This window comes from Mytilus galloprovincialis, chromosome 2 (assembly GCF_965363235.1).
Source record: "Mytilus galloprovincialis chromosome 2, xbMytGall1.hap1.1, whole genome shotgun sequence".
Taxonomy (NCBI): domain Eukaryota; kingdom Metazoa; phylum Mollusca; class Bivalvia; order Mytilida; family Mytilidae; genus Mytilus; species Mytilus galloprovincialis.
Genome location: NC_134839.1, coordinates 22122794 through 22146356, shown reverse-complemented (window position 1 = coordinate 22146356; position 23563 = coordinate 22122794). Strand labels below are relative to the sequence as shown.

The 23563-nt window shown below is 30.6% G+C and overlaps 1 protein-coding gene across 5 annotated transcripts in view; it reads left to right on the top strand.

Annotated features, from left to right (window-relative positions):
* The window catches only part of LOC143063133 (rab GTPase-activating protein 1-like), a 62998-nt gene that overhangs the window by 35605 nt on the left and 3830 nt on the right, over window positions 1–23563 (top strand). For 3 of the 5 annotated variants that reach the window (XM_076235113.1, XM_076235110.1, XM_076235112.1), the window contains 14 exons: window positions 3613–3763; window positions 4115–4362; window positions 5409–5522; window positions 6223–6297; window positions 8012–8137; window positions 8846–8989; window positions 9368–9409; window positions 11440–11568; window positions 12923–13015; window positions 13601–13711; window positions 15713–15742; window positions 18655–18759; window positions 20099–20182; window positions 20833–20904. In XM_076235113.1, the coding sequence (XP_076091228.1) occupies window positions 3613–3763; window positions 4115–4362; window positions 5409–5522; window positions 6223–6297; window positions 8012–8137; window positions 8846–8989; window positions 9368–9409; window positions 11440–11568; window positions 12923–13015; window positions 13601–13711; window positions 15713–15742; window positions 18655–18759; window positions 20099–20182; window positions 20833–20904 (1524 nt within the window). The remainder of the gene's footprint in view (window positions 1–3612; window positions 3764–4114; window positions 4363–5408; window positions 5523–6222; window positions 6298–8011; window positions 8138–8845; window positions 8990–9367; window positions 9410–11439; window positions 11569–12922; window positions 13016–13600; window positions 13712–15712; window positions 15743–18654; window positions 18760–20098; window positions 20183–20832; window positions 20905–23563) is intronic. The other 2 variants (XM_076235115.1, XM_076235114.1) reach the window with 1 other exon arrangement.

Genomic DNA, 23563 nt, shown 5'->3' with positions numbered 1-23563 from the left:
TCATGTGACTTTCATAAAAATAAACAACAACAAATAGTTCCAGCTATATTACTTCTTGGACAATTTTTGGATGACAAATAGGATATAGTTTATTGAACCATTTATTTAACTGGAAAGAGTTAATGGTATAGATGAATAATTATATTTCTGATATTTGACATTTATTCATTCTGAGTAGGATGTAAGTATTGATTTTGTAAGTATATACATTCATATATTAGGAGTTAAAACTGCTGTTTCTAAGAGAGCTACATATCATATTATAAATTGGTGAATTTTTCATGGAGAGGTTTCTAGTGGATAGATTTGGAAATTGATTTCATTTGAGAAAGAGGCCTTACATTGAAATGTTATAGGATAGAACTATAAGATTAAAAAAACTTAAGTATTTAAATGAGTGTTAAGCATCTCTGTTAATGGGAATGTGAAATTAGTTAAACAAGGAAAAATCACCATTGGAGGTAAACTGTTTTATATTTCATTGATAGTATTTCATACAGTTGTTAGTGTTGTCAATTTTGTTCAAATTGTATAAATCATGGTTGATTGATTACTTTTTGGTGTTTTACAATACTTTCAGCACGCTTTGCTTTATCATGTCCAGTTTTAGTTGCTTTATCTTTCGTTTTCAATATTCTACATAAAAATATGCTAGTTCCATGTGAAATTATTTCACTTGGTCGCTTTTTAATATGATGTCTATAAACAAATTTTGACCAAGATGAATTGAGATAAAAAAAAACATGCATACATTGATTATACAAAAAGTTGAGAGAAATAGACCGGTATATATCGATGTAGATAACTGTGTCTCAGAGTTGACATATTGAATAAAACTCTTTAAATGCCCTTCCTTCTTTTGTCTTGAAAAACTTTTGTGTATTTGGCATGTCCCCTTATGAAACAAACCTAACCTGAACATTCCATTTTACTAGAAGGGAAGTTTAAGACCACATATGTTCCCATAGCTAGATACATGTAGGTTTCAAATTGCTTCAAGTTCCAAAATCTGGCACAGGATGTAAAGTTCAGCTCCAATTTCATTTTTTAATCACACGAATTTCTAAACATGAATCCAAACTAGTGACGCATCTTTTAAATCAGATAAGATTATACTTACCTTAAAATGATAATAAAGTGCGAAAATTACTATTTTTATCAATACAACAGTATTATTTAATTGAATAATTAGAGCCTTCAGAATCAATACACAGAATGTAGTTCTTATATACTTGTAAAGGTGCAGATATAATGACAAAGTTTCCAAATAAATAATGTAATAGAGGATAAATGAATTATCTCTAGTGAGATTTCTGTAGACCATATTGGTTAATCTCGTAAACCTATAATTATATTGGCCACATAGAGAAATGTTTATTTGCCAATTATAGGGTTCCTTCTGGGCACTATTCTGTTGTTTATGGCTTAGTTGTGAAGCTATTTATGGCTGTGTTGACAATGCTGGTTCCTATGATATTTCCTGTAATCACTAATGAGATAGGGAAAGTCTTCAAAACTTACAATTTTTGTCGAGCCTTCGACTTTAGTCGAAAAAGCGAGACTAAGCGATCCTACATTCCGTCGTCGTCGGCGTCGTCGTCGTCGGCGGCGTCCACAAATATTCACTCTGTGGTTAAAGTTTTTGAAATTTTAATAACTTTCTTAAACTATACTGAATTTCTACCAAACTTGGACAGAAGCTTGTTTATGATCATAAGAAAGTATCCAGAAGTAAATTTTGTAAAAATAAAATTCCATTTTTTCCGTATTTTACTTATAAATGGACTTAGTTTTTCTGCGAGGAAACATTACTTTCACTCTGTGGTTAAAGTTTTTAAAATTTTAATAACTTTCATGAACTATCCTTGATTTGTACCAAACTTGGACAGAAGCTTGTTTATGATCATAAGATAGTATCAAGAAGAAAATTTTGTAAAAATAAATTTCCACTTTTCCGTATTTTACTTATAAATGGACTTAGTTTTTCTGCGAGGAAACATTACATTCACTCTGTGGTTAAAGTTTTTAAAATTTTAATAACTTTCATAAACTATCCTTGATTTGTACCAAACTTGGACAGAAGCTTGTTTATGATCATAAGATAGTATCAAGAAGAACATTTTGTAAAAATAAATTTCCACTTTTCTGTATTTTACTTGTAAATGGACTTAGTTTTTTTGCCAGAAACAAAACATTCACTCTGTGGTTTAAGTTTTTAAAATTTTTATAATGTTCTTAAACTATCCTGGATTTCTACCAAACTTAGACAAAAGCTTGTTTCTGATCATAAGATATTATTCAGAAGTAAATTTTGTAAAAAAAAAAATCACTTTTTCCGTATTTACTTATAAATGGACATAGTTTTTCTTCCAGTTAACATTACATACAGTCTGCAGTTAAAGTTTATAAAACATTTATTAGATTCATAAACTATCCTGGATTTTTTACCAAACTTGGAAGCTTCTTTCAATCAAAAAACAGTATCGAGAGGGAAATTTTTATTGATGTTTTTCCTCATTTTTGTTGAGTCTGCGATTTACAGCAAAAGTAGGCGAGACACTGGGTTCCGTGGAACCCTTACGAATTTTTTCATAAAACTGTACTAGTTGTAAACATTGGTTTGAGTTACATACAATGACATATGCATGTATTAAAAATACTTAGATAACTTCTCTGTATAATACAGACAGTACCAACTAATGTTTGACAAAGCATATTAAATATTAGATTTATTTTTCACATTATTAGAAGAGTATTTTAAAAAGATACATGGTACTAAATCGATCATGATTTTTTTTATGATATAAACAAGGAGACCAAAAAGTCAAATTTTTAAAAAAACAAGGACTAACATGGCTATAGGTTCCTGTCTTAGAACAGGCATACAAATGTTACAGGGTTAAACATGTTTTGTGATATCTCAACTCTCTCTTATTATATACCTCTAGCCAGGCCCAATGTGAAATAAGCAAATACACTTCATGTCCACAGTAAAACTGTTTATAAAAGGAGTCAAATGTTAGAATAAGTAACAAAAGAAACTAATCAAAATGGCAATGATCATCATCAATTAACAATTGACTACTAGCAGTTATTGACATGGTAGCTCCAGACCTCAATTAACAATTGACTACTAGCAGTTATTGACATGGTAGCTCCAGACCTCAATTAACAATTGACTACTAGCAGTTATTGACATGGTAGCTCCAGACCTCAATTAAACTGCCAGTATTCTTTATCCTGTATCATCGAGAATGTTTTTCCGTTACATTTCAAAGTTTATCATATGTCATTTAGAAAAGTTTTTATGACATTTCAATGGTAATCCCCATGACATCTATAATGTAAGTCCCATTATGACTGTGTTTTCCCATATCTATTTAGTTGTTATTTCCGTATTATCCAGCAGCAGTTACACTAGGTTGCTCTATATGCTGCTACATAGGATAGCAGTAAACTGGTTTATCTGATTCATCAAACTATAGTGGTAAACTGAAAATCACTTCCCTCTTATTTTTGATATATGGTTTTGTGATGTTATATAAAATGTAAATCTTAAAAGTTTTCTAGATACTAAGTAAAATCTGTAGATGATGTTATTGATTATTTCAGTCTGATGATGGAATGTTTGATGTGGTCGGCGTAAACAGCCAAACACAAATAGATAGACAGAAAGCTGGAATGAGTTTACAGGGTCTAAACACTACCAGACAAAAGATCCCTGACGATATAACCACACCCCAGGACCCTGAGGAAGAGTCAGGTATGTACTAGCATAGACAAAAGCTGTGAGTTTGCATGGTCTGAAGTATTCCAAAACACTGCTTAACCCCTGTTAGGTATATACTTAGACAAAAATCACTCTTTATTAAGGGGACTTTGAAATTGTAGCTCTAACTTGGATGATCCAATACTAAGTCAGATCAAGTGTATACTGTAGCTTTAACTTCTGATTGAAGTTAAAGACCAGCCATTACTAAATGATTCATTGTTGTGACTAAGGAGTCTTGATATAGTAGCTTTAACTTCAAATTGTTGATTGAGTAGAGACATTTCTAAGTTAATTCAAGTGTTATGAGCAAGGGAATATTGTAGCTTTAACTTCTAATTGTAGATGGAGATGAGCCACTACTTAGTGGATATGGTTTTGTAAGTAAAGAGATCACAGATGAAGATCTGTTGCAAGCGTGGCATGAAGTTCTGAAGAAGTGGCATCAAAATTTAACACAGAAACCTAAACAAGTTCATCATTTAGTTAAGAAAGGCATTCCAGAAGCACTCCGTGGGGAAGTATGGCAACTTCTGGCTGGTTGTCATGACAACTCAGATCTCTTGGAGGCTTACAGAGTATTGATAACTAAGGTGAAATTCCAGTTTCTTGTGCTAAAGATATTACATAAATTTTCATGTAATTTACTACATGTATTAAAGCTTTATATTTGTGCCGAGAATGCACTTTAACAAAATATTTGTATGTCCCTCCATGGCTTCCAAAGATAGAAGGAAGCATTATGTATGGTCTATGTGGCCTGTCTGGAGTCCATCTGTATTGTATTAGGTTAAAGTTTTAGTTAAAGATAGTTTACCATGAAGTCAAGCTTTCATCAACTAAGACTGAACATAAAGCTTGCTATGCAAGTTCACAATGATTGTACTTAAAAACAAAATACATACCAAATTAGTGTTTTTCTTTAAGGATGTTCACTTGTCATCTTTTGGATTTTTTGTCAGATTTTCGGAATCCTCTGGTTTTATCCATTTGAATGCCTTAAAAAAAATTGCCCATTGACCCCTATTTTTCTTTTTATAAATCTTTTACATGTATAATGAGAAGCCATCTGTAAAAAGTCTTATACAATTTTAATTATTTTTAATTGGTTTTGAGAACTTAAACTTGTCAATGATAAAGCTATGAAAATTCAAGAGAGAATATTTTCCCGCCAACATTTTAATGGCTAATATCTCGAAAACAAGCACATTGACCTATACATTTTTTTTGCTCTTTTGTTCCGTTATTAATCCCCTCTTAATATAAACTAGTTAACTAGTGTTTTGAAAAGTTAATTATTTTGAAACTGAGAAGCGAACTCCCTTACTTTGGAAATGTGATAGTGTCATTTGTACATTTTGTCCTATGTCCTAAGATATATTAATATTTTAAGGATTCCCTAATGAGATATCACAGACAAATTTTGTTCACCTGATTTTAACGCGAAAAAATACATGTGAATTTCATGTTAATCAAGCTTATTCGATTATTCACGTGAAATATTTCAAGTGAATTTCACGTTTTTTAACTCAAAATTAATGTGAAATCAATGTGAAATTCACGTGATCAAAATTTGGCTGTGTATTTGAATAATGTTTAAGGATTTCCCAAATGAAGATATATTTGATTTATTTTTAAGGATTCCCCTAATGAAGATGTGATACAAAGAGATATAAATAGAACATTCCCAGCACATGATTTCTTCAAAGAAACAGGAGGACTGGGTCAAGATTCTTTATATAGAATCAGTAAGGTGAGTACTGTATAGTCTCTGTAAGTCCAACAAGAAGCTAATATTTCTCATGATTCTGTTGAACTATTTAAATAACATTTTTAAATAAAAAAGATATTTATAGATTATCTATTGTAAAAAACGAGAGGGAGTTTCTCTGCAACAATATCATAAGGGCAACAGCTAAGAAATTTCCTACAGAAAGTGAATGATGAGCTGTTTGAATGAATTATTTGAAATGAAAAGAAATTGAAATAAAGCTCTTCAATATGTACTTTATTTTGCGTTTTTAACATTTTTTTATTTGAGCTTAATAACTGTTGAGTCTTTTGTAGATGAAATGTGTTTCTGGCACAAATATAAAATTTCAATCCTGGTATCTATGATGAGTTTTTTTACCAACAGGGAGAATGCATAACATATGATAAAACCAGAAGGGTTACAAATAATTGACCACCTTTGTAAATGCATCACATATGATAAATCCAGGAGGTTTACTAATTATTTAAGAAGAGTCGAAAATGTTAGAAGCAATCTACCTCAAGTAGGGGAGATCATTCATTCATTAAAAGTTATTTGAACAGAAGAAAAGCAATAGCTTGAATTCATGACATAAGACAATAACTTTCACAAAAAAAACTATATGTTCAGATATTACCGTAGTTACTTGATATTGTATTGATAACATAATATGTTGTAATGATACCATTATATATTTCAGGCATATTCAGTGTATGATGAAGAAATAGGATATGTACAAGGCATTTCATTTGTAGCTGCTTCCTTACTGCTTCATGTAAGTAAATTAGGTTATCTAGTTGTGTATATAAAACAGGAAATAAGATTTAGAAGGTATAACTCAGATTAATGTGAATAAATTATTTGTTTTACAGGCCTATAGTTAAGAAAACCTTTTCAGCCCATTTGATAACATGTGTGATAATGCATAGAAAAAAATCAAAGGGAATAACTAAAAATAACCGTATATTTGAAATAGCAACTTTAAAATGTGATTTCCACGTATTTTCAAAAACTGAAAACAAATTAGTTAATTGCTTTGAAAAAGTACATTAACACATAATGAACAAAACACAATGTTAACAGTTGTTTTCCTTTTCTGATAATTGGTGATGGGGAAAATAGTGTACACAAAGGCAAGGTTTAGAAAATTGCTCAATAAATCTAGCAGGTCACAAAATTGTTCAAATGGACAATCCATATGATAGTGAAATTTGACCTCATTCAACATTTTATTGTAAAACTTGACCTCATTCACATTTTATTGTAACATCCACATTTTATTGTAAAACTTGACATCATCCACATTTGATTGTAAAACTTGACCTCATCCACATTTTATTGTAAAACTTGACCTCATCCACATTTTATTGTAAAACTTGACCTCATCCACATTTTATTGTAAAACTTGACCTCATCCACATTTTATTGTCAAACTTGACCTCATCCACATTTTATTGTCAAACTTGACCTTATCAAACTTGACCTCGTCCACATTTTATTGTAAAACTTGACCTCATCAAACTTGACCTCATCCACATTTTATTGTGAAACTTGACCTCATCCACATTTTATTGTAAAACTTGAACATATCCACATTTTATTGTAAAACTTGACATCATCCACATTTTATTGTAAAATTTGACCTCATCCACATTTTATTGTAAAACTTGACCTCATCCACATTTTATTGTAACATCCACATTTTATTGTAAAACATGACCTCATCCTCATCTTATTGTAACATTTATATTTTATTGTAAAACATGACCTCATCCACATTTTATTGTAAAACTTGACCTCATCCAGATTTTATTGAAACATCCACATTTTATTGTAAAACTTGACCTCATCCACATTTTATTGTAAAACTTGACCTCATCCACATTTTATTGTAAAACTTGACCTCATCCACATTTTATTGTAAAACTTGACCTCATCCACATTTTATTGTAAACTTGACCTCATCCACATTTTATTGTAAAACTTGACCTCATCCACATTTTATTGTAAAACTTTACCTGATTCCACATTTTATTGTAAAACTTTACCTTGTCCACATTTTAATGTAAAATTTGACCTCATCCACATTTTATTGTAAAACTTGACCTCATCCACATTTTATTGTAAAACTTGACCTCATCCACATTTTATTGTAAAACTTTACCTGATTCCACATTTTATTGTAAAACTTGACCTCGTCCACATTTTAATGTAAAATTTGACCTCATCCACATTTTATTGTAAAACTTGACCTCATCCACATTTTAATGTAAAACTTGACCTCACCCACATTTTATTGTAAAACTTGACCTCATCCACATTTTATTGTAAAACTTGACCTCATCCACATTTTATTGTAAAACTTGACCTCATCCACATTTTATTGTAAAACTTGACCTCATCCACATTTTATTGTACATGTAAAACTTGACCTGATTCCCCATTTTATTGTAAAACTTGCCCTTATCCCCATTTTATTATATTTATAGATGCCAGAAGAGCAGGCCTTCTCAGTGTTGATAAAGATTTGTTTTGATTATAAAGTTAGAGAGCTGTTTAAACCAGGGTTTGAAGATCTACATCTAAAGTTTTATCAGCTTGAAAGACTGATGGAGGTAAACTTGTTATGAAGATGACATAACTACTATAGTCGTTACATCAATAGGATTTTTTTAAGTTCTAAAATTTTTTCAATTTGTCATCTTTCTGGTTGGACATTGTATTTTCTTGAATAACCTGAATTTGTAATGCGATGTGCCAAAAAATTTGTATTGACGCATGGTAATATCACAACAATGTCTGTCTGAGATTTGAAGTATTTATGCCAGATTAAAAATAAAATACATTAAATTCATAGCGCCAATTTTAGCCCATGAACCTACATTTTTGCAGTATCCATATACAGTATCAACTCCTAAATATGTTATCAAATTTATTAAGCAGTTTTGTTATTTTTATTGTTCACTTCTTAAAAAATAGTACAGGTTCAAATTTAAAAAAATAACTCTGCTGTAGCTGTTTAGTGATTATTAATAAGTTATTGTAAAATACATATATCAAAACAAGATCAGAACATCTCATAAATATTGTTAAAAAAAACAATATGTCAAGGAACCCATTTTGATACATAACGATAATATCAGTGATATGCAAAACTATTGGACATTTCCATTATAATGTGTAAGGCATCAGATTGAAGTTTTGAAAGTCTGACTGAAATCCTCTCAAGTATTTAAGCTCTGTCCCACTTAAACTAGCTGTGACTTTGCAAGAAGATTATTATTTTGAAACATACATAAAAAAAATAATGTTTCATTTTGTAGGACCATATTCCTGACTTATTTGAGCATTTTACAGAGATGGGCTTAGAAATCCACATGTTTGCATCACAATGGTTCCTGACACTGTTTACTGCCAAGTTTCCTCTTCACTTAGTATTCCATATATTGGACATGTTTTTGTCAGAGGTAATATATACACCTTATTGCTGTTTGGAAATCTGAGCCGTTTACACTTTTGACGTCATACAACAATCACCCTTTCCATCAGCGTCAACATTTTAATAAACCTTTGTAATGTCTAGTAATGGCAGAAAAATTGGGATAAGGTGTAATCTATAATAACTTACATTACATCATACCTTCTTAGGAAGCATTTCTTTGTAGCATATACCAATTTTTAATTTGAACATGACATTTTCTTTTGATATAGCAATTGAAATAACACTAGATAAGTTTGAAAAAAATGAAAATAAAACTCATAACTTTGAATAAAAATCAAGAATAAATAAGAAAAGCAGTGGATATGATGATTATGATAATAACATTTTGTAATTGTATTTCCAGGGCAGCACATTTCTGATGGGTGTGGCAGTGGCATTGTTAAAGGTAAGATTTTTAGCATCAAATTAAGGAAATAAATATTGGACAGTCTTCATGTATATATCAATTTATGGCAAATACATGCAGCAATGTATAGTATTACGAGTTTTATCTTTACCTTTTTTAAAAGACTACATATTTGGACTAGTGCGCATAAATATAATATAAAAATTCTGTGAATTACGAACAAAGACATCTACAAGTGTTTCATGACATGGAATGTTGGCTCCTCATTGTTGAAATTTGAGCTTCAATCAAATATATCTGTAATTAGAAGGAACTGAACAATGTATCTGTATTTTAGACCACTTAGTGTAACTTTAATTTCAAAAGTGTAAAATTTTTGGGGAAAAAGTCTTAGAACACAGTGGTTGTATTACTGACCTTAAGTGCCAATGAAATAAATCAAATCCAGATTATTTACCTGGTGTAGTTAATGTAGTTGTCTGCCACTTACATAGAAAAAAGGACTGATAAAAAGTGTTACTAAGGAAGCTAAAAAATCTATCTATAATGGAGAGTGGGTATAAAAAAATAATGATATGATAAGATCTGTAAAATGAATATCCTTTTTATACGACCGCAAAATTTTTGCAGTCTTATATTGGTATCACGTCGTCGGCGTTGTCAGCGTGATATGAAGACGGATGGTTTCCGGATAATAACTTTAGAAGAAGTAAATAGATATCAATAAAAAAATTTTACACAATGTTTATAACCACAAAAGAAAGGTTGGGATTGATTTTGGGGGTTATGGTCCCATTGGTTTAGGAATTAGGGGTCCAAAGGGGCCCAAAACATATTTTTATCTAGTTTCAGGACAATAAGTTGTGTATAAGTATTTCAATTACTCTGAAATTTTACCACAATGTTCATACCATTAAATAGAAGGTTGGGATTCATTATTAGGGTTATGGGGCAAACAGTCTAGCAATTAAGGGCCAAAAAGGGGCCAAAAACAAGCATGTTTGAAGTTTTGGGACAATAACTTGTGTTTAACTGTATGGATCTCTCTGACATTGTACCACAAGGTTCCATTTAATGAAGGGAAGGCTTGGTGTCAGTTTGGGGTTAATATCCCTGAACATTTAGGAATAAGGGGCCAAAAAAGTGCCAAAAAGAAGCATTTGACAATAACTTTTGTTAAAGTATATGGATCTCTCTGAAATTATACTACAAGGTTTCATACTTCAAAGGAAAGACTGGAAATGAGTTTTGGGGTTCTTGCTCCATGGGGTTTGCAATAAGTGAGGGTCCAAAAAAAGGGGCCCAAATCAGCATTTTTGTAGTTTTTAGTCAATAACTTGTGTTTAAGTGTATAAATCTCTCTGAAATTATACCACAAGTTTCCATCCTACAAACAGCTTGTTACAGGGGGTAATGGATCAAATTGTTAAGCAATTAGGGGCAAAAAAGTGGTGAAACAAGAGTTTTTCTGGTTAAAGGACAATTTAGGCAATTTAAAAGCAGTGTAAGGGAGGTAATTCAATTCCAATTAAAATATATTGTTTGATTACTTGATTACCTCCCTTACACTGCTTGGAAATTATGTTAAAGGAAGTGATAATTTTCTTGAGATGTGTAGCTGTAAATTTATTTTTAGAAGTTACTGTTAATCAATATTAATTGTAAACATGACTAAGTTATTTTATATTTTAATACTTTATGATGTTTAAATGAGTAGTTATTGTTGCCAACTTGAATTGAGATTATTTTTGGAATAAGGGATTGGGGGAGGTTAAAAAAAATGGGGAGGGGTGAGGAATAAAAGCAAAAAACATTTTTTTTAAAGTTCATTAGACCACATTCATTCTGTGTCAGAAACCTTTGCTGTGTCAACTATTTTATCACAATCAAAATTCAGAGCTGTATCAAGCTTGAATGTTGTGTACATACTTGCCCCAACTGTTTAGGGTTCTACCTCTGCGGTCGTATAAAGCTGCGCCCTGCTGACCATCTGGTTAACATTGTAATCAGCAAAAATTTGAATAGTATTTTAATCTGACTAATACTTGTTGTTTTGAATCTTTTTGTAGTGTTCTAGAAAAGACTTATTAGCACTAGACTTTGAAGGTATACTGAAGTTCTTCAGAGTAAGCTTACCAAAGAAATATAGAGGAGACACCGCTGCCAAAGAATTGATTCAGGCATCCATCAATGCAAAGGTATTAAGGATGTACACCTCTGAGGAGCCAAAAATGTCTAGAATTAAACTTTTTTTCTTAACCTGATTTTTGGGTTTATAAGACTGTAACAAAATAATTGGTGAAGAAAAAATCATATGGTGGTGCACTTCTTTTTTTGCTACGGCCCTTTGAAAATGCCCAATTTTGATGATTTTTCCATTTTTCATAGAGTTTTACCTATTTTTGGGCTATTATCGTGAAAAGAATCACAGTTCCACAATTAAACTTTTTTTCATACTTTCTATAAATATGAAGTGGACCAATCTGAATAAATTTTACTTAAAAAAAACTATAGGTAGGTGTTAATATAAGAAAGTTTTATCATATTTTGATGCTTTTTTGTGTAAAATTTACCATGCTGTCAATTTTGTATTTTGTGATTTTTCTCAGTTTTAAGAACAAAATGCATATTATTTCCACTTTTTTTTTTATAAATGATTGAAAAAATATATATCTAAGAAATTTGAAAAGACTAAAAATATATGGGATATATATGATTCTTGTAAAATCATTTTTTGTATCCCTCACCCATTTTCTCAAAATTTTGGCTAAAAATACAGACTTGATTGGTCGTAAAATTTGAAAACTGGATTACTCAAAAACCATTCATTGTAAATACACAATTTTTTCACAGAGTTATGTTTGATTATAATGTTTTTAAAATTCATTGATATTTTCCACTTGTATCACATGTTTTGGAAATAATTTAAGAACGAGATTTCAACGAGACTGAACGAGACTGAAAAGTCAGAAGAATACATCCTTAAATGAATAGTTCAATAATCATAACATTGATTCTACATTTTATTATACCTTTACAGAAGTTGATACAATGGTAAAAAGATGCTTGAAATCAGCAGCATCTTACTTTGACTAAACAAACCAGAATCTTTATTTGAAAAAGATTAAATTTCTGACCCCAAAAAAAAAAAAAAATTGCAATCTCCTCTTTGATATTTGATATTTGTATACTTATAAAAATAAAAGATGTGGTATTATTGCCAATAAGACAATACTTAACTCCCAAATTTGGAAGCGAAATGCAAAAACCAGAAGTTGATGAGCATATTAGTTTTTACTATGTATAGATATACAATGCAGTTTGAATTTAAAACTCATGTCAGGAGAACAACAATTAGTTAAGGAACAAGTTTCTTACCAAAGATAGTTAAAATGTGAAATAAGTTTCTAACCAAAGACGAATAAAATTTGTTTTAGAATTGTGAATTTCATTCTTCATTCTGTAATTTGTTTTATATATAGATCTTCATTGACTTCTATTTAAAAGTACACACATAAGCAACATAATTTTACATAATTTATATATTTATAGGTAAAAACCAACAAGTTAAAGAAATATGAAAAAGAATATTTAGCAATGAAGGAGCAGTTACTACAGCAAGAAAATCCAGTGGAGAAGTTTGAGGTTTGTTTATATTTGTGTAATTCAAGTTAAATCTTTGTGTGAACAGTGATGTATTGTGTGTGATCATTTTACTTACAAACACTCAGAATGTACTGTTTCAATAAAAATGTTTATTTCAGACACATCCATTTCATATTGATTTTCATATCACTATTTACTTTGAATTAAATTGGGTACTAAATACATTTTTGTATTTCTAACTGAGGATTAGAAGAGTAGACAATTCAACGGATGTAATGAATAGCATTTTTTTATATCGTCATTGATTATTTGATAGTGTCAGATACATGTATAATTAGGAGATAACTGTATTGTATTTTAAGCATCGATGGCATCAATTGCGGATTTGATGGTCGCAAATTCAGTTTACTGGTGACGCATTAGCCAATATTGTTATCTCCATTCTAATGAAACTGACAGAAAACAACATTAAAACATGTATTTAAAATCTGTCATATGCCATCTGCGCTTGCGCATATGTCCCATAGCATCAATTGTCAATTGATGCCATGTAAGAAAGTGATGTTATCCAATCAAAATGAATGTTACAAACATTGATGCATTAGAATGTTTGATCTTCTGTAGAGAGAAAACCAGAGATTGCTGGATGCTAACATGAGGCTGGAACAAGAAAATGATGATTTAGCACATGAAATGGTGGAAAGTAAACTGAAACTAGGAAGTGAATTAGACAAGGTATACAACTGGAATTAGTATTTTTGACTTTTGTAGATCGTTGTGATTTAATCATTTACACACATAATATCAATACTAAATATTTAGTTTAGATGAAGTGGTGTTGGGTTGCCTTCTACAATAATCCTCTTTGTTTTATTCCTATTAAAGGTTTAAGCATTCCTACTGCTGGGTATTGTAAAAACAAAAGTAAGGGTATATGATGTCATCAATTGAAGTTACACATTTTATATACTGTCCCTGAAGAGGTTATCTAAAGCCATTGTTGGCTCTTTCAAATAAATTTAACATATTTTGGCACTAACTATTTTGTGACTTCCGAAAAGTGGCTTTTAAAGAGTGCCCTTGGAAACCCTTATGTAATGTGTTTCAACGCTAAATCTTTTTATTCTCAGGATGCATGTGATTTAAAGTATATATGTTCTCACTGAATAAATAAATCCATTCCAATAAGACAATTATCACTAAAATATAATTGAGTGAAGCAAATTATCTAATAATATGAGAAGATGTTTGAAAACTAAATCATGTATTGAGTCCTGTAGAAATTGGTTAAATTGTCTGTTGATATGTTAAGAAACAAAATATTTTCCATAATTTTCTTGACAATATTTGAATTATTTTCAACTTTTTTATGTGACTTTGTTATGGTACATTATGTTGACAGAAAGGTAGATAGAAAATGATATCAAGACTAATAAATATATATAACTTTGCTTTCAGAAAAATGATGTAAATGTATGACTATGTATCCTATTTGCTAGATTAATTACTCATCAACAAAAGGTGTTTACTGCTAGTTGTCTGATTTATTTCACCATTTAATGTATTAAACAGAGTAAAGAATTTAAGAGTCATTTTAAAAGTTTGGGTTGCAACATCATGCTTCATTTTAGTACATAAAATTTCTGTAGGAATGCTAGGAAAATAACATAAAAATGTGTTTTGAAAAAAATATCTTGTTTTTCAGTTTCTTAATTGATGTTTCGATTCCTTCAATCTAGTTAAATGCCTGTATTCAGAAATGTTTGTAATTTATGTTTTGGGATGTGAAGGCATTGATCACTTTATGCAAGATTTTTGTGATGATAAAATTTGTTATATTTTGAAGTTAAAGTTTCTAACTCAGAAATGCAAAATGCAAAATGAGCCATTTTGCACGGTAGGCATTGTTCATGTAAAAAAAAATTCCCAGTAGTAGCTTTGCATGAAATATGTGTTAGTTTTTATTCCATGCCAGTTTTGCACTTGATTATTTCTGGTTGAAAAATAGACCAGAATGTTTTTAAACATTCATATGTGATATAATTTATTTATCAATATACCTCTTAAAGAGTTCTTTTAAAAAAAAAAATTATAACCTTACAATGATTTATAAAATAACTAAGATATAAGCATGTATGATTATGATTAGATTAGAATTAGAAGTCCTTGATAAAATAAGAATAATGTAAAGTGAAATGTGTTATTCATATATGTATTACAAATGTACAAACCAGAGAAGTTTGGTAGGCAACACATTTATCTTTTATGAAACTAAATCATCTAAATGTGAACAAATATTTGGTTTGTGAATCAACTTTCCTGATTTGTTGACCATACACCAACTTACAGTAGTGTATCACTCTCATTAGGTCACCTATGCACAACTTTGATTCTTAGAACAAGGAACAAATTACTATATTGTGATTAAATTTCGATTACTGTGGATTTATTTATTTTGTGGGTACTAAACTTGTGGATTGAGGAAAAGTTTTTTTCCCCTGTGGTTTTGACAAGGTCTGCATGTACAAGACTATAGATAATCTGTACTTTGTTGAACATTTAAATTAGTGCTCACCTGTGCCCCCAAACTTCAACGGTATCCAAAGAATATTAATGAATCCTCACAAGTTGTGTGTGTGTATTAAAAGAACACATTTTTGTTACCGAAAATTAAAGAATACATGCATCAGTTATAACTTAAACAGTCACAGTACACATATTATGACAATATTTCAGCCAGAAATTGAGAAAGACCCATTAGAGCAGGTAAACAGTTGGATGCCAGATTGTTGAATGAACTTTATGTGTCACCATTTATAGGAAGCTTATATCTAACTTTAATACACAGTCTATCAAATATGTCTAGAACTATAGTAACTTTGCTTATATATATATACTTAAATTGTTAAAAAATTAAAAGTGTGTTTCTTATAAGTGAATGACTTTAACAATACTATACATGTATTATGCATTGCAAATTTGATATATGTCTGTAGATTTGAAAAAAAAAAACACATTTTAAATAACAAATTTATTTCCAAGACAATTAATACAGGGAATATATAATTGAAAAACAGATAGATATAAAGAGGCTGTTAATAATCAACACCTTTATGTGTTAAAATTTGTCTGTCATTGGGTATGCATGTAATTTTATCTGAAACATTTTTTTTCTGCAACTATTAACAAAGTATTGAGAATTTAGAATGACAACATTAAATGTGTAAGAGTGGACAAAGGGTTTAAGTAGTCAGACTACTGTATCGCTAGCTTGTCAACACTAGGGTTGTTAGTTAGTACAAATACGACACAATAGTGCTCAAAGACTTCTGTATCGCTAGCTTGTCAACACTAGGGTTGTTAGTTAGTACAAATACGACACAATAGTGCTCAAAGACTTCTGTATCGCTAGCTTGTCAACACTAGGGTTGTTAGTTAGTACAAATACGACACAATAGTGCTCAAAGACTACTGTATCGCTAGCTTGTCAACACTAGGGTTGTTAGTTAGTACAAATACGACACAATAGTGCTCAAAGACTACTGTATCGCTAGCTTGTCAACACTAGGGTTGTTAGTTAGTACAAATACGACACAATAGTGCTCAAAGACTTCTGTATCGCTAGCTTGTCAACACTAGGGTTGTTAGTTAGTACAAATACGACACAATAGTGCTCAAAGACTACTGTATCGCTAGCTTGTCAACACTAGGGTTGTTAGTTAGTACAAATACAACACAATAGTGCTCAAAGACTACTGTATCGCTAGCTTGTCAACACTAGGGTTGTTAGTTAGTACAAATACAACACAATAGTGCTCAAAGACTACTGTATCGCTAGCTTGTCAACACTAGGGTTGTTAGTTAGTACAAATACGACACAATAGTGCTCAAAGACTACTGTATCGCTAGCTTGTCAACACTAGGGTTGTTAGTTAGTACAAATACGACACAATAGTGCTCAAAGACTACTGTATCGCTAGCTTGTCAACACTAGGGTTGTTAGTTAGTACAAATACGACACAATAGTGCTCAAAGACTACTGTATCGCTAGCTTGTCAACACTAGGGTTGTTAGTTAGTACAAATACGACACAATAGTGCTCAAAGACTTCTGTATAGCTAGCTTGTCAACACAAGGGTTGTTAGTTAGTACAAATACGACACAATAGTGCTCAAAGACTACTGTATCGCTAGCTTGTCAACACTAGGGTTGTTAGTTAGTTCAAATACAACACAATAGTGCTCAAAGACTACTGTATCGCTAGCCTGTCAACACTAGGGTTGTTAGTTAGTACAAATACAACACAATAGTGCTCAAAGACTACTGTATCGCTAGCTTGTCAACACTAGGGTTGTTAGTTAGTACAAATATGACACAATAGTGCTCAAAGACTACTGTATCGCTAGCTTATGAACACTAGGGTTGTTAGTTAGTACAAATACGACACAATAGTGCTCAAAGACTACTGTATCGCTAGCTTGTCAACACTAGGGTTGTTAGTACAAATACGACACAATAGTGCTGAAAAGGAATTAAACACCGTCCAATCAATTGATTAAAGGGGGGGTAAAATGTTAAATGGTCTGGTCAATTGTTTTTTTTTTAGATTTGAGTTTCTTTTCACCTACAAGATGTTAAAACTTTATGAGGGCTATCCATTATCATACATATAGATTCAAGCTTTAACAAAACTGCAGTTGTTACCTGAAAACTGTTACCTTTATCATTGATGCTTTGTATTTTAAGTATAATTGCTTCTTATCATTGTGAGAGTAAACAAAAGAAAGATTTGGTTAACAAACTAATTATTATTATCTATAGTTTGTTTACCTAAAATGTGTTGTAATGACCCAGAAAACCCATTATATTCAGTCATTAATTTATAGTAGCGTTCCTACATTAAAAATATTTTGATATATGAGACTGATTTAAAATAAATTTTGGAAACACCTTTTTTGTTCAGTGCATATTTCATATGCTGTTCAACATTGAACTTTTATCTTGACTTTTGGAATGACTCCGTAGTTAAGCTCATAATTTCCTGTTCATGCCTTTTAAAATAATAGATGACAAGCAAATTTACACTTAATGCAGTGATCATGTTTTTTCTTGAGTTATATACGCACATACAACCTTTATAGATATCTCATTCTTGGGTTACATATACACTCACAAATTTCATCATCACTGAGGTTAATTCCTCATTTCCATCAAAATTATGGACAGTTGACAAATGATAAGCTTTAAACAGTCTGTTAAGTTGATGGATATTTTTACCACATATTTATTTATTAAAAGCATGTACAGTATGAGGATTGTGATCTTTACTTTTGTTACAAAATAGTGTATAAAATTACGAAAAAATTACGAATAAGGTTTCCTTTCATTAATATTTATAAAAACATGTTACTTTTATAAACTTTAAAAAAAGTTATAACCAATTAAATATAAGAAAGGGTTTGAAACAACTTAACTAAATATATGTTTAAAATTGGAATAACATTTGAAAATTAGTACAAAATGTATTGACAATGACATTTTCAGATTGTACTGAGATTAATAAATTAACTTTGACCTACTGTTAATGCTGGATGCTAATAGTACATTATTTGAATGCATTATAGTGGACAGATTTGGTTAACATCATTACATGTGTTAATATTGTATTTAACTTTCAGTATAAAGATCAATGTGAGGAACTATCTGGTGAGCTAGTCGTGACTAAAAAATTACTCAAAGATATTCAAGAGGAAAAACAGAGATTAGAAGTAGAGTCGTCACAGGTAAGGGTGACACAATATCTGGTGAGCTAGTCGTGACTAAAAAATTACTCAAAGATATTCAAAAGGAAAAACAGAGATAAGAAGTTGAGTTGTCACAGGTAAGGGTGACACAATATCTGGTGAGCTAGTCGTGACTAAAAAATTACTTAAAGATATCCAAGAGGAAAAACAGAGATTAGAAGTAGAGTCATCACAGGTAAGGGTTACACAATATCTGGTGAGCTAGTCGTGACTAAAAAATACTCAAAGATATTCGAGACGAAAAACAGAGATAAGAAGTACAGTCGTCACAGGTAAGGTTGACACAATATCTGGTGAGCTAGTCGTGACTAAAAAATACTCAAAGATATTCGAGACGAAAAACAGAGATAAGAAGTTGAGTCATCACAGGTAAGGGTGACACAATTTCTGGTGAGCTAGTCGTGACTAAAAAATAATCAAAGATATTCGAGACGAAAAAAACAGAGATAAGAAGTAGAGTTGTCACAGGTAAGGTTGACACAATATCTGGTGAGCTCGTGACTAAAAAATTCTCAAAGATATTCAAAAGGAAAAACAGAGATTAAAAGTAGAATCATCACAGGTAAGGAATGATGACATTTGAACAACATTCAAAAAGGTGTTACAAAGTTGGGACATGCAACTTATCCCTTCTGTCTAATTGTAAAAATTGCATAAGAAACATTGGATGAAGGGATGAAAATTATTCAGAAATTTATATGTTGATGTTGTATGAAGATAAATTATCCTTTGTTCAAACTGAATCTCTTAATGAAAGTTTTAACATAGTAGCAAGCTTTCCTCTGCTTATATCTTATGTTATGGAACATTTACTCTGACTTAAAACTGATCAGTCTTTGCCTATTAGTACATGCTACAATCTTTATAGAGAAAAAGCAGATACCAGTCTGTGTTGCAACCTAGTCATTAATCAAATTAAAAATCTCACTGTTTTATGACTGGTTTTAAAATTCGATTATTCTAACAATAACCTCAAACATAACCAGCATTTTATCAGAAGACCATCAATGCAGCTTTAAGACAAAATAAGAGGGGAAACATGAAAAGGAGGTGCAGATATTATTCATTTAATTTACATCAGTATTAATAAATTAAATGGAGAAAAGTTTAAAGGGAGCTATAAATTAAGATGTAGTTACATTATGTTCATATGTAAGACTTAGTTCCAAATTAAACTCAGAATAACATGAAATGTAGAGCAAATAATTATAACTAAAATCACTGAACGATATGAAGAAAATTGTATATTATTTTTTAATTCAGCATGAAGAATATATTTAATATTACACAAACTATTTTATGATCATTTGGAATTTAGGTAAAAGAAATGTGTAGAAGGGAACTGGAAAAATCTGAAGCTGATGGGAAAAGGAATGCTGTAATCATTGCAGATTATAAACAGGTAACAAAGAGTTGGAAAAGGTGAATTCCTCATATGTATAACATCAATATTATAATATTGTCAACATTAAATAATGACTATAGAAATGGCAGCATGCCCTCAAATTAACACTTGCAACAAATATATGGATAATCTAAAATTTGAAATCAGAAATGCACTCTAAATTAATACAAGCAACCAATATTTGATATCCTAAACTTTACATATTGAAAACAAACATGAATAGCTTCAAATTAAATACAGACAACTGTGGTATTATTTTGAAAATGCATTGTATAAACAGTGGTTAGAATTTTTCTATACTTTTAGTGTAAGAATGATCTTTCCAATTGATGATGCTTCAGCTAGTTTTAATTGATCACTGAACTGTTTGTTTTGAAATTGCATATCTAAGTAACATATCAAAGAGTTCGCATGAAGAAGCTCTTGTAAAAAAAAGGTGGGGGGTCAAATATGGGAAGAAAGAAGTCCTTGCTCAAATAACCAAAACTAAAATGCTAATTAAAAAACATCTTATTATAAATGTTTTTTTGAAATACAAAAAAACAAAAACAACTTTGTTGTTAATGAATCTGTATGTATTTATATCAATTTCTTGCACTCTATTCTAAAACATTGATTTATTGACAAGTTTCAATTTTGTTTTTTAGATTTGTTCTCAGTTGAGTGAAAGACTTGAAAAACAACAAACAGCAAATAAAGAAGAAATAGGAAGAATTAAGGTAAATAGTTACAATGTCATTATAGTACAATCTCAAACAAATATTCTTAGAATTCAAGAACCAATGATTTTTAACCGGATTTTTGTGACAAAAATGTCGGTTATTGATTTGGGGATGTACGGCGGGCGGCCGGGCGGCAATCAAATGTTGTCCGTGCATTAACTCATGAACTGTTCTACCAAAGCTTTTAAAATTTTAATATGTTATTACTGACAACTATACGAAGGTCAAGTTCAATAATGGTGATTTTGACTTTTACCATTCAGGAGTTATGGTTCTTGAAAGATTGAAAAATGGAGTTTCCAGTCGTGTCCGTGCATTTATGCATGAACTGTTCTACCGAAGCTTCTGAAATTTTAATATGCTGTTACTGATGACAAAATGGAGGTCAAGTTCAATAATGACGATTTTGACTTTTACCGTTCAGGAGTTATGGTTCTTGAAAGATTGTAAATGGTGTTTCCCGTCGTGTCCGTGCATTTTCTCATGAACCATTCAACCAAAGCTTTTGAAATTTTAATATGTTGTTACTGATGACAAAATAGAGGTCAAGTTCAAAAATGACGATTTTGACTTTTACCGTTCAGGAGTTATGGTTCTTGAAAGATCGTAAAATGGCGTTTCCATTCACGTTGTTGCATTTACTCATGAACCATTCAATCTAAGCTTTTCAAATTTTAATATGTTGATACTGATGACAAAATGGAGGTCAAATTTGATATTGACGATTTTCACTATCACCATTCATTAGTAATGGTTCTTGTGATATTACCAGGACACAAATAAATGTTAATAAATCCGGTTTGCTGTCGTTGTGACAGCCTCTTGTTCAATATTACATACATTTTTTGCAAACAGTGTGTTGTTGGGTTGTTTTAATCTTTGATGTCTATATCATATCTCTATGTGTTTACCTTGTGTGCAGCTTACAGAAGCCTGTTGATATATAAAATTACTGAAAATGAAAATTTGTAATGCATTCAAATGAAATATTTTTTGTATTGTTATTTTAGTATATATCAATGAAATATAAAATGCAAAATATTTTATCAAATGATTTATAGCATTTTCATGTTGATAACATTTTAGATTGCTAGTATCTTCCATCAGTATCACGCAGAACAACAGTTATCTTTCACAATCAGTTACAATTACAGTTTACACATATTTGTGTCACCTGTTCAGTAAGATGGCAGGAGGGCCAGACATAACGACTTATAGAGGCTTGCGGGTACAAAAATTTCGGCAAAAATTAAACATTTAATTTTTTCATTACAAATTTTAATTTATCACACTATTAGTTATAACTTTGTGATATGGTACAAAAATCAACCCCAAAAAATCGATTTGGTTTGGCCCCAGATAACTTTTGAAATGTTTATACGATTGAAATAGCTCTAAATGATCTCCCTTTGGTGCAAAAATGCCATATTTTGGCATTAAGATTGGAATATCTTTTTTAACTCATTGGTGACCTATATTTTTTATTATTGTTTTCAAATAAGCTGTACATAAACTAAATAATTGTAAAATTTAAGCGATTTCTGTAATTTAGTTCTTTTTTTATTTCGATATTACCTCTATTTCTTCTATTAGTTCAACAGAAAAAAAGGACATTAACAAAAAATGTATGCTTCTTTCAAAGGCAGATTGTGAGCTTAAATGAACGGTGACCCCATTTTTTTATTTCATTTATCTACTAAGTATATGATAAAGTTCATTTATAGAAAAATATAGCAAAATCCTATATTAAAAAAATTATTGATTTGTACCCGTGAGCCCCTTAAGAATTAATTTATTGTCTGCATATCCTCACTATTTAGGTTCTATCTGTTAATTTTTATACGCCCGTCAAAATTTTGACGGGACGTATTATGGTATACAAATGTCCGGTGTCCGTCCGTCTGTCCGGCGTAAACATGTTGCACCGTAACTTGAGAACGACTTATCCAAATTTCATGAAACTTAATATAGTTGTTTCTAATGATGGTCAAATGATCTGTATACTTTTTGGTGAAAATAAGATTTAAACTTTTTGAGTTACGGCACTTTGTAACTAAAACAGGGGTGTGTTTTTTTTCACATGTCGCACCGTATCTCAAAAACGTTTCTTGATTATTGCTTAAAACTTTACACACTTCTTTGTTATATTAATCTTAATATCTGTATACTTTTTGGTGATGATTCAAAATTTCATTTTTGAGTTATTGAGTATTTTGTAAAAAAGGGGGAGGGGTTTTTTACATGTCGTGCCATATCTCAAAAACGATTTATGATTATTGCTTAAAACTTTACACACTTCTTTGTTATATTAATCTAAAGATCTGTATACTTTTTGGTGATGACTCAAAATTTTATTTTTGAGTTATTGAGTATTTTGTAAAAAAGGGGAGGGTTTTTTTTACATGTCGTGCCGTATCTCAAAAACAATTTATGATTATTGCTTGAAACTGTACACACTTCTTTGTTATACTAATTTGAAGATCTGTATACTTTTTTGGTTTGATTCAAAATTTAATTTTAGTGATATTTGTAAAAAAAAAAAAAAAACAGGGGGGGGGGGGGGTTTCACATGTCCCTCCGTGTCTCAAAAACAATAAATGGTTATTGCTTAAAACTTCCTCAGAAACTATTTATGATTATTGCATAAAACTTCCAC